This window comes from Mesitornis unicolor, unplaced genomic scaffold, assembly GCF_000695765.1.
Source record: "Mesitornis unicolor isolate BGI_N332 unplaced genomic scaffold, ASM69576v1 scaffold43676, whole genome shotgun sequence".
NCBI lineage: Eukaryota > Metazoa > Chordata > Aves > Mesitornithiformes > Mesitornithidae > Mesitornis > Mesitornis unicolor.
Window position 1 is genome coordinate 29251 of NW_010191106.1, and position 11920 is coordinate 41170.

Genomic DNA, 11920 nt, shown 5'->3' on the forward strand with positions numbered 1-11920 from the left:
ATGTTTTGTACAGGGCCTCCTGTATTTGTTTTTCAGCTCTTCCCTTTTTTTCCCTTCATCTGTGAAGGATATCAAACAGCCTACGTTTGATTTTCTCACTGTTTTTTCCCTTTGGATAACTGCTGTAGTCTCATTCATTCTACCACAAGCAAAGTTATCTTTACACTTAATTCTCCTTTCTTTTGCAGATCATGTGTGAGGTACAAGTTCTTGTTATGACAAGAGCATTTTTAGAGCAGGTACTTCACAAACCAGAAAATCTGTGTTCATAAAAATGTGCTATGGAGATCATTGCCCCAGAACAAATGTATTGTATTCTGGTAATGGACTGCACTTGATGCAGCTTTCTAAGAGCTATGGGCTTAGACCTGCAATAAATAAACTGAGGCTTTACATACAGCTGTAGCAATCTCTTTTCCTGTCATATGTGCTAATGAAAATGTAAACCAAAAGTTCAGTTGAGAAATAAGGAGGACAGGTGGAACAGAGGCCAGGAAAAGGGGGAGGAGGAGGAGGAGGTGTAGGACTGATGGACATGAACCAGTGCAAGCTCTGCATTCCCATGGCTTACCCAGCATATACCTGGCTGCCCAGGGCCTCATCCCCACAGAGGGGCTCTGGTTGCAATGCACTCTGTGCCACAATGTTGACCTCTGGCACAGGCTTTAATTTGCAAGGTAAGAGTCAGGACCTAGACCTCACATCATGGTGCAGTGATGACATGTAAAAGCTGATTAACAACCCCCAGCCTTGGCACTGCTGGCCTGGTGCCCATGGTTGCAGGGGGTTCAGCGTGGGCTGGAACTCTTCCAAGGCTATCAGCTGTACTGCAAGGGGCTGGTGTAGTGCTACGCTCGTGTGTCTGAGACCTGCTGAGTTAAATGTGCCCTGAGGAGAGGACTACTGCCTTCAGCAATCTTGTAGGGAGATGCCTAACCTGGCCAGAAGACCTAGGAACTAGGGTGCCTACTTGTGGTATGTGAGCTCCCAATTCAGCTACTTCCCTCTGCACCTGATTTGCAGCATTTCCAGCCTCCGTCTCTCCCTCATGTGCTAACTAAGTCCCTACCCTTTCAGCTCAAGGTTCTCTCTAGCAGACGTATCTCAGTCTCCCCCTGAAACTGTTCTATTTTGTATAAAATCAGGTATTAATTAAAATCAAGCCTATGAACAAACAGCCAGGCTTATATCTTGCAGGGTAAATAATTTATCTTCGGCCTTTTGTTATGGCTAAGCAGTATGGTTCCTACCTGCCGCACTGGTACCTACATCCTGCTCCCAACCACCGTGGGAGCCAGCATGGTGAACATCATCACTGAAATGAGTAATTTTAAAAACAAGCCAACAAACTCTCCCTGCATTTCAGTGTGCTGTGCCTTCCCTGGCAGCTGCACAGCTGCAGTGGCAATGCCAGGGCCATGTAGCTGGCCATCAGGAACCACATAAGCCAGCGATGCCACTTCAGTGTAGCCACATCCTCTAACTGCAAACCTGCCACTAATTACAGCCCTGGGGCATGCTCCTAAATGGCTGCTGAATTTGGCTGGGCTGGTCAGGCAAGCACGTGGTTTGAGGTTCCTGTCAGAGCTTGTACATGAGAGCAGAATTTCCTCCCAGCAGTAGTTTCAGGCCATGAAATGTCTGTTCTTGTCCAGCAAGAGAATATTTGAGGCTTTCCTTATGCAATCTTGGACTCGGTATTTCTGAGGGGTAAGATACTGTGCTTCCTACCACAACTGAGGTTCCTGGTACCTGCTGAGTTTGAGATGGAGCAGACCAAGGAGCTATGAACGTTTCCATGGGATTCTGTGGCCTCCCAGCACTGCCAAAGGCCATTCCAAATGTGCATGCCTGAGCCCTCTGTTACAGGTTCCTTAACATCACTCTTCCCTTTAAATCTTACCTGGATCCAAACCTCTTCATTCACTGGTGGCCTTTGGGGGGTATTTTTCAAATATAATAAATTTATAGATTAAAATAGTATTGGAAACCATTTTTGGAAATAGTCTTATTTCAAATGGATATAATTAGAAATTCTTTTCATGCGGTGGAGAGAAGGACAATGGATGTGAAGATGCAGCAGATGGGTAATGCTTGGTAAAGTTTATTTGAAGAAGAGGGCTGGTAAGGTGAGCAGGCGAGAAATTTACCAGTAAATCCAAATCTGATTTGTCTGTTGCTTTGACATATTCCATGCTAATTTTATTATAGTAGCTTCCTAAATTACTGTCTTCTTTCAGTAACTGCTCATTGTCCCACACCTCTCATTTTGATAGATGACTTTTCCTTTAACTATAACGTAGTCTATCAATGCTTCATGTCCCCCAAACTGGTAAATCAAGTGCTCCCACCTAAAAAGACAAGAAGATGTTTAAGAATAGCCAGACTTGATTAAAAGCAAGTCACATACCTAACATACCTGGCAACTATAAGAGATTTGTTTGAACCATCAGAAAATACTATTCCACATTTACATGTTGGTCTCTTGTTGCACGAATGCAGTGAGTTAATGTATGACTCTGCAGAGAAATACTTCCACAAAATAAACAGGTCCTATCCTTAGGTAATTTGTAATTAGGCATGGATTATTTGTAATATTAGCCCCAAAAGTTTTAGGCTTTGTGTTCAACTGCACTGATTAAGGAGAATGAAAGTGGGTCTAAAATGCTAGCAATGTCTATTTTTTTCATATGAAAATAACATCTAAAGCACGAGAAATTCACTAACATCTTCACTATCCATTATATGGTGGAAAAAAATGTCCCTTATGTTACGCCACATTTCAGATGACAACAGAAGAACAAACCTTGATGAATTTATGACAACAAGATCCCCCTGCTTGCCAGTCTCTATGGAGCCATGAGTGTCTGATTTTCCCAGAGCGTAGGCTGCATTAATGGTGGCAGCAGCTAGTGCTTCATTCATGGTCATCTTCATGTTCACACAGGCCAGATGCATCACCATAGGCTAGCGGGCAAGTTGAGTAGAAAATGGGAGTTACCAGTAACACAAATCAAGCTGTTTATGTCTCAAAAATCCCAAGCACTCTCCTCCCTCCTTGTGTACCAAAAGGAGTTGTCCTGCATGATGTAAACCTTGCCAACTCCAAAATGAGAACCCTAAAATCAGGAACATTGAGAGCCTGTTTTATAAGCCTTTTGGTGCATATGAAGAATAGAAGCCCTTCTGGTTCCAAGAATTTCTGGCAAAAACTACCAACCCACATAAAAAAGCATGCGTAATTGTCTAAGCTGGGCATGCAGCTCTCTTTGCAGACAAGAAGACGGTTTTAAGTGTACAGAACCCATACACAAGCTGTACTGGTAAGAGATTTCATAATTTTATGTTGTCATAAGTATGAGGCATAGCTTACCATTGAAAAACAGTAAGCATTAGGATTAAAGTCACTGCCAAGAGCAACTATAACTCCTTCTTCTAACATTTTTCTAGCTTGAGGTTGCTTCAGTCTAGTGGGAAAAAGACACTTGTCAGTACAATTCACTTAGTTACTATATGACAGATTACAAGAGCAAATGTCATCACTCGGTTTGGCTAAGTTCATGCCTTCAGTTACACTAATCCTTTTGGAGACAAAAGGCCAAATTCTCCTAACACCTCCATGGACAGCGTAAGTGGGAACTGTGATCCACTGCTTTTGCAGTAACAGCATGTAGCAGCAGCCAGTATCAAGCATCGGGCTCCAGGCCACTGGAATCCTGGTATTTAGCCAGACCTCAGCCACTAAAGGATTTACAAGGTGAAAAATCTCCATTTCTCAAAAGAAAGTAATTTTCTAGTCCTTACAGCTTCAAAGACAGGCTCCCAAATATGAGCAGTAGTATAAGCGATGCAATAGTCCCTTCCCGATTCTGTTGCCAATTTGAAACGGTAAGTTGAGGCTGTGAATTGAAGTTGTATACATTAGAGGATTTTCTCACTTAGCCATGTTAATGCAAAAGATATCTTCAATAACTTCAATATCTGGAATAGCCATTTCAAAATTGGCCACTGGATTAATCTGGGCAGGTGTTTGCAAGGGTGGACACTAGGAAATACAGTCTTCTAAGAAGTTTTAGCCAGAGTTGCTATAAAGCCACTAGTGCCAAACATTGTGTCCCAAAATAAACCAGTGTAACAATAAAAATGAAACATTAGAGCAACTGCTGCTCAAAAAGCAGTATTAAAAGCACTGCAGTTAACAGAAAAGAGCAATAAATGAGATCTCAATGAAGTGCTTATATAGGGTATATGACAATCCTCTCCCTATACAAGCCTTTAAGCAGATTTATGAGATGATACCACCTGTTCACACACAATACGATGCTCGGGGGGTTAACTGTGATTAAAAAGATTTGTCTGAAGAACCGCTCCCCGTCCTCACATGTCCTTCCAGCCAATGCACTCTCTGCTGTGCTCTGCTGCCAGACTCCTTAGGAGTGCTGCGCGCAATGGTTAGCAAAGGCCAAAATAAGAATGTACTTATCATTAAGCAACTCTCCAGCTGCACTCTTTGGCCCACTTCTGGCCATCAGGTGAAGCCCTGACCACTGCTGCTTTTCTTAAAACCAGGGGTCAGTATAGGGGCAGGACATCTCAATGTCTGAGCTCTCTCCATTGGTGCTGAAGGAGCTGAGGGAGGTCAGCAAAGGATGTACCACATCACCTCACAGCAACTTCTTCTATACATTGCACAGCTTTTGGCCCTCTGATGCTCTTTTAACCAGTATCTCAAATGTGGCCTCTTCATTTTTAGAGCTTATTAGACTGAGAGGACTAATCAATAGTGCACCAGACACTGGGACAAATGAGGCCTCATTTCCTAGGGCTCGTTATTATCCCCATCTTAGGCTTATTCTGAGGTTATAAACTTTCCATCGAGTGGAGTCTCTGGAGTTACGCCTGAGTTACAGTCGCAGCCTTTTCCACAGGTGGCTGCATCTCTGTCGTCTCCTTCACCTCCCTGCCTGAGCGCAGTTTGCAGGGCCACAGGCCTTCCCTGAGATCTTTATTCTGGTGGTGGATGTCGCTGTAGGATCAGACAGAGGTTCAGAAGCACTGCTGCAGGACACAGAGAGCCAACCACAAATACAAACACAAGCACAGATGTAGATGTGAACACAGGCGGGAACAGCACAAGGCTTGGTGCCTCCGAAAGTGGCTGCTGAAAATAAACCAAATTCAGCTCAAGGATCATCTCTTCACAGGAGGGAAGGCATTACTGGGTTGTGGTCCTCATTGTCTAGTTGGCTTATTTTTGGCATTAGAGGTAAGCAGGTGATCTGCTGATGCTTATCTGGAATATCTGCTTATGGAACAGTGTTCTTAAGGCAATTCCCCTCAGTGCTGTCTGGGTAAAATCAAATGAGATTTTAAAAATGCCACCCACAGTCTTTCGGTGCTTTACATAAATAAAGGCATCATTTCCCATCAAAACCTTCTACAAGAGAGCAAATACGTACATTGCAGATATAATTTGCCTGAAAAGAAGCCAATTCAGTTTTCAAAGGCTAAATGGATTAAAGAAAGCCAGTCTAGTCGTCTTCTTAAATGAATGCCTGATTACCAGCTCAGCCTGTCATAAGGGTTAAATTCCAGTGTTGACTGAGCCACTCCAAATCTATTGTGAGAATTCTCAGAAGTAGGGTATTGCTTCATTTTTGAGGATCTCCACCAAAACCAAGATATGAGTAGGCCCATCCAGCTCTTCATATTTGTGAATGTCTTCACTGATCCAGCCTGATTCTTAAGACATAGATACAAGCTTATGCTTTTACATTAGAAGACTGTAAAACCACAATCACAGTTTAGCTGTTACAAAAGTTTTCCTCCAACCTAGTGGCCTTACCTTAGCATGTAGGCAGTTGTTGGTAAAAGCACAGCGGCACACTTAGCTCTCGCCATCGCCGTGATGCCTTCATCGCTCACTTCTTCCAGGTGGCTGATAGCCCGGGCCCCTAGTTCAGCTCCAAGCTAAGCACATTTTGAAGAAAATTACTCACTGTTCTCAATTAATTCAGGAAAGCAGTGTTGTTATCAAATGACTGGTAGAGACAATTCATAAAATTTACTACAAGAAAATTAACTAACAAAATATTTGTCAATTTACTGCAGGAAAAGTTGATCACAAAAAGGTATTAACCAAGTAGAAGTGCAGCTTCAGTGGTGTTTTTAACAGATTAACATGCAAACCGTGGGACAGCTATGGATAAAACCATTACCCACTCCCATTCACAAAGTATCGAGCAGAAAAGGGTTGACCAAACTGACACCAGTTGCAGAACTAGTAGTGTAACTGCTGCCTTCAGTGGTGAAGCACCAAAAAGTCTTTAATGATAACCAAGTTTTTGTTTTCCTTTGGTTTGTTGTTTTTTTTTAAATATAGTCGAGAATAACTTTAGCAGACCTCACAGGAATGAAGCAATGCTTAAATGATGGTGAAACATAGTCTCAAAGTGACTTTCTTTATCAAGATAACTGGGAGCCTATTCTTGACTAAACCATCCCTCCATGTGTGCTCACTGCACATCTGACTTGTGGCTGCTAAGAGGACATTTAAGGAAAAGAGATTTTTCAAGTTGCACAGAAACCGTGTTTTTGTCATTCTTGGGTTCACGGATGCCCACCTTCCCCATCTGTATCCCATGTGGAAGATAAGCAAAGTCAATGTTTGATTAGGCAGTGCATGTTAGTCCCAGAGGTCAAGGGTTCCTCCCATGTCCTTAACTCCAAAGCCACACAAGGGCTGCACTTTTTATTGTCTGATAGAAATGTATCTCTATGAATGGTCTATTTTATAAAGTCTGAGAAAAGAAAACCTTGGTTTTGAAAACTGCAATTCTTTCAAAGATTCAGCTCTCACAAAAGCAAAGTGAAAAGCAAAAATGGCTTGACTGAATGTTAAGAAAGACGTACCTCGGCAGATTTCATTGGATGGAGTTCATCACCATGGAAGTTAATCTGTAACCCTATCTCTTTTCCAGCTTGAAGAATTCTCCTAGTAGAGTCCAGATCAAAGACTCCCTTCTCACAGAACACATCTATATTGTTAACTTGTATTTCACCACTTAGTTGGAGCTCTTTCAGTTTAGGGAGATGGTTATTGATAATGTCATCTGTGGCTTCAGTGGCAGTTTTCCCTCTAATGGAAAGAAAATGTTCCAGACCTTTAAGAATAACATCCTTGAAGTCTGGCAAACATTCAAATTGCACATGCAATTACCAGATGATTTAGAAAATGATGCAAATACAAATCACTCAAGAACCTTCAGATTAAAAAAATTAAAACTACTCTAATTCTTGTACTCTCAAACACTAACTACTTCCCATTCAAAGAATATAGATCGTATTACTAAATATTTCTATAAGGTTTCCTTCTTGAATGCTAACCAAGACATGGGAATTTTAAAACTAATTCTATTCATATATTCTGACCTTGTACTATATTCTAAAACACATTTCAATTATGTTAACGATTATTTAAATACTCTAAACAGTATTCATGCAATAATTTTATACAAGTATCACAGCTCAAAGGGGATGTGCAGCACAAATCATTATTTTTAATTTACCTCTCCTCCTTTTATATTACGCAGAGTGATATAGCTAGATAACTCTTTCTAACTCAGCAGGGCCTCCCGAGGGTTCGATTTGCCAAAATCAGAACCATTAATGAATCCCCTGTTACACAAAGATAACCCAGGAGAGATCAGTAAATGCCTTTGAAAGAGCAAACAACCACAAAATATGCAGCTGAGTTAGTATTTTGCAATTTTAAGATCTAAGGATATGCGACGAACTGCAGCTAAATGTCTGTGACATCTCAATCCTCATTATACGACTGTCACTTGCGGGCGAGTTGGGAGCTTTATAGTGGCACAAAATCCAAGAAGCCAAATTCTGTTCTGATTTACAAACAGGCTGTGCAGTTGCAAAGCAGAGCAGAACCCAGCTTGTGGCCCTGCTTTTGTTCACCTCTCACAAAAACAGCCCTTGGGGTTGCTCAGGCTTTCACCATGCCAAGCCTTCTCCCTTTTCTTCTTTTACTCAGCAGTCTGTGGAGGAATTTGGACTGAAAGATTAGGACCAGAGACAAGAAAAAACAGAGGGAAACATAAGTCTTGGTTTCGCTTTTTTGGGGGGCAGGGGAAATAATGCCCCAAAATTCAAAACTGCTGTTGTTTTAATGCAAGAGACTTCTGCTCAGGAAATACTTTGAGAATTTCTTCCTAAAGATGAAAAGGGCTCAGTGAAGCTTTGCCAGTCAAAAAACCCCAAGAAATGAGAATCACACATCCTCAAAATAATGAATTTGATTCAAAATGATGACTGGGGGGATGACAGAGCAGTTATTTCTTTGCCCCCCCTGCTCTGAGCTTTTTATGTTCGTTTCCTAAAGACCAGGAGATACTGCGAGCCTGGAAGTTCCACGGCTGGAAATATCTTTTTAGCAGGAACTAGGATCATTATAAACAGAGCTGTCTTATTTCTCACCTGCCTACCTAAAACTCCTCATTGCTTCTTTCATACAATGAAATCTGGGAACCTGAAGATGTTATTTTCATCGTAAGGAAGAACATGTCAGAGAAAGGCTTGTTATGGTAATCTACCTGAGCCATTGAAATAGTTACGATTAAGCATGTTTACTTTAATCATCTACTCATCTCTACCTGTAAGGTGTATGCAATTCTTCATTGCATGGAAGCATAGCTAAGCTCTGTTTACTGAGGCACGTAAGGATTAAATACAGTGTTGTTTTTCTGTTAGCTACTCAAAATAAAAGCTCATGTCAGAAACTATACGTGAAGGGTGGCAGCAAAACCAAGCAGAAGAACTTTCCACACAGGAAAACCCATAATGCACGTTATGGTCAGTGTGAGCATCAGCTGTAGGCAGGGATTCTGTGCAATGCTTAGGTTGGCATTTAGTAGCCAATAGATAATGCTTCCCCGTCTTCCTTCAAATTAAAATTTAGGAGAGCCTTCTGTAAATACTGGCTTTTCTTTCAAATATGTTGTATTTTAGGAAGGCTAGGCAGAAGAAACCTTTCTGAAAATAACAGCCAATTTTCAGCGTGAAGCAGCAATACTTGATAAGAGCAAGAAAACTCGAGCCACATTACTTCGGCACGGAATGGGCTCCGCAGTACGTTGAAGAAATGCCAATATCGATGGATCGCCTGGCGCGTTCGATCACCCTGAGCATCTTCAGCTCCGTTTCTAGGTTTAAGCCGTATCCACTCTTGCACTCGACCAATGTAGACCCCGCCCTGCGCATACGTTCAAGACGGTGTTGGAAAGTCATGAACAGTTCCTCCTCCGGGGCCTTCCGCGTGTGCTCCACCGTGAAGTGTATTCCTCCTCCAGCCTTGTGGATCTCCATGTAGGACGCACCTGCCAGCTTGGGGAAGAAAAGAAAACAAAAAACACCGCCCCACCCCATACAATTAGCTATTAAATGTGCATTTTCTATCCAAGGGATTCTGGAAAGTGCCTCGAGGTCTCTTTGCAGTGAGAAAGAACAAGAGGAGGGGGAAAAATATCCCCATTAATTCTTCTCCCTTCCCCTCCCCATCTCTCTCCTCTCCAATTAAGTGGAGAAATTATGTAAAAAGCAACATAAAGAGAATTACTCTGAAGATCTGCTTCTCTTTGAGCCCAAGGGGAAAGCCTATCTCTAGCTCAAAAATTCATTTATGTGGAAAAAAAAACAAAAAACAAAGCCCAAGGTTTAGATGGTAATAGAAGGTGGCACTTCTATATTACTTCCATTAATACAAAAATGTATCATGGCTGGCTGCAAAGGCTGCAGTTACACTCCTCTCAGCCTACCAGTACTCAAAAATCACCCTTCCTCCCTCAGATTATCTGACAGAAATCATATATTTTTCTACAGGTGAAAAATGAGAATCCCTAAAAAGTAGAAATAATTATGCATAAAAAAGAGGTAGAAAAATCTAGCTGTGTAATTTTATGCCATTACCTTCATTGCAAACTCATGAACCCTATCACCAGCCCACACTGGATGTGTATGTGCATCTACCAGGCCTAAAGGAAACAAAGTAAATGTACACTCAGGTTATTTCACTGTGTAAAAGAAAAGCTTATGAACATGCAAGCAAATTAAATGGACAGCAGAAGCTCCCCTATAAAGCCTCTGTCAGTTAGAGAAAAGTAAAAATTCAACCAGCCGAAAATCTAGGGTTTTCTTCAAAGGCTATTAATTTTCTTTCAATTTTTTTAGGTGTGGCACCTTATGCAAAACATCTCTAGGTAAGTGCATCAGTTGCTGAGTTTTTAATGTTGTTTTGGTAACATCTTCATACTGTGGAAGAAATGATAAATGAAAGACTTTGAAAGAGTTCATTAGACTTTAAGTCTGTGTTCTTTAGAAAAAGTGAAGACTGTGGGCAGAACAGAGAAACTGAGCTCCGCGGCCGAGCATCTGATGGGTGGAAAGGGTAAAGAAAAGAGCTGGGAAGCTGAAAAGTCACTTGGCTGCCAGCTGTGTTACTGTTGTGATCTGTGATACAGAGGAACAGACGACAAATAAAACAAGAGGAGACAGAGCTCTATCATGAAGCCAAAAAAACCCCATCCCAAATGCTGCAATTTTCTCCTTGCAGAAGTCCTGATGAGGAAGCTATGATACTCTGCCCCTCAAGATATCAAACCAGTACTGAATAAGGAGGGAAAAGGGTGGAGGGATCTTTAATCCACATTTACTTTGTCACTAAGGACTTGCCACCGTTTGGCATTGTATCATTACGAAAAAAATACACCCACCTGGTAACACACACTTCCCAGAGCAGTTGATTATTCTTTCAAATGTTGCTCCTGAAAACTGACTGCGAATAACATCTGCCTGGCCCACAGCTTCAATACGACCATCTCTGTAAACAACAGACACAAACAAAGGATGTGTGAGCTTGTTTAAAAGTCAAATGCTTGCCAACAGAGCTCCTGGGATAACAACTATCTGAAAGCAGGCATAGGGACCTTCAGTGGGACTGAAGATGCACACAGGAGGTGGCTGGCTAATCTCACAAATGCACAGGAAATGATGGGGTAATGCCATGCATTTCAAGCTGTTACCATAACACTTGTCTTGCCCTCTGCTTAGATCCCTCAGGACGATACCTGGGTACTCTTTTGTACTAATTTCTGCTAGACAACATTATTTTTCTCTTTTGGATCAGCAAATATACAGCATTCCTCCAGCAAGTATCTGCAGGACATTCTCCTCATGGAAATCAACCTGTCATCACCAGCCTTTGTTGCCTGGACCTGAATCATACACTTGTGCTTCTGGAAGCCATAGGGATCAACCTCTTTGGGACTGATCTTTGGCTCAAAGCAATTTTCTCCCAGCAGAGCTTGAAGATGGTACTGGGCACCCTACACTACACTTGAAGGATCCCCTCCAGCCATGCATGGGGCTCCACATCACCCAGGCAAGAGGAGCTTCCTGGGTCACATGCAACACCTCCATCCCTTCAGCCTTCTCTTTCTCTAGCTTTTATTAAGCTGCTGGAATACTAACCAGGAGTCATCACGGGTACCTCACTGTAGTGTATCTCTACACTACACGGGTGGATTTTTAAGAGGCAAATAGCAGAACACTTGGAAATGAGAGACATGCAGTTATATATGTTAATTACGAACTATAATTCCATTAATTACACAAATTATTTATATGACTGTTATTAGTTCGTGTCAGCTCACCTAGAAACAACAGAGAGGCAGAACAGGGTAGCTTATGATCAACATCATGCTGGAAGTTATCTTTATGAGGCTACACATAGGAATACAGCATGGTAAAGGAAGTTATCACGATATGTATTGAAACAATCAAAATCACGAAGGCACGTTGCAATGCAGGCAGGTGGCCGCTGCTCAGCCGGCAGCAGGGGGAGGCAAGGACC

The 11920-nt window shown here is 42.0% G+C and overlaps 1 protein-coding gene across 1 annotated transcript; it reads right to left on the reverse strand.

Annotated features, from left to right (window-relative positions):
- Window positions 1-2236: 2236 nt before the first annotated feature.
- On the reverse strand, window positions 2237-10923 carry AMDHD1 (amidohydrolase domain containing 1; the record flags this gene model as incomplete). The annotated part of the gene is made up of 8 exons (XM_010186635.1): window positions 2237-2351; window positions 2807-2967; window positions 3374-3467; window positions 5846-5970; window positions 6913-7138; window positions 9119-9396; window positions 9979-10043; window positions 10782-10923. Coding segments are annotated over 8 exons (1206 nt in total), but the record flags the coding sequence as incomplete, so codon positions are not given.
- Between the last annotated feature and the right edge of the window lie 997 nt (window positions 10924-11920).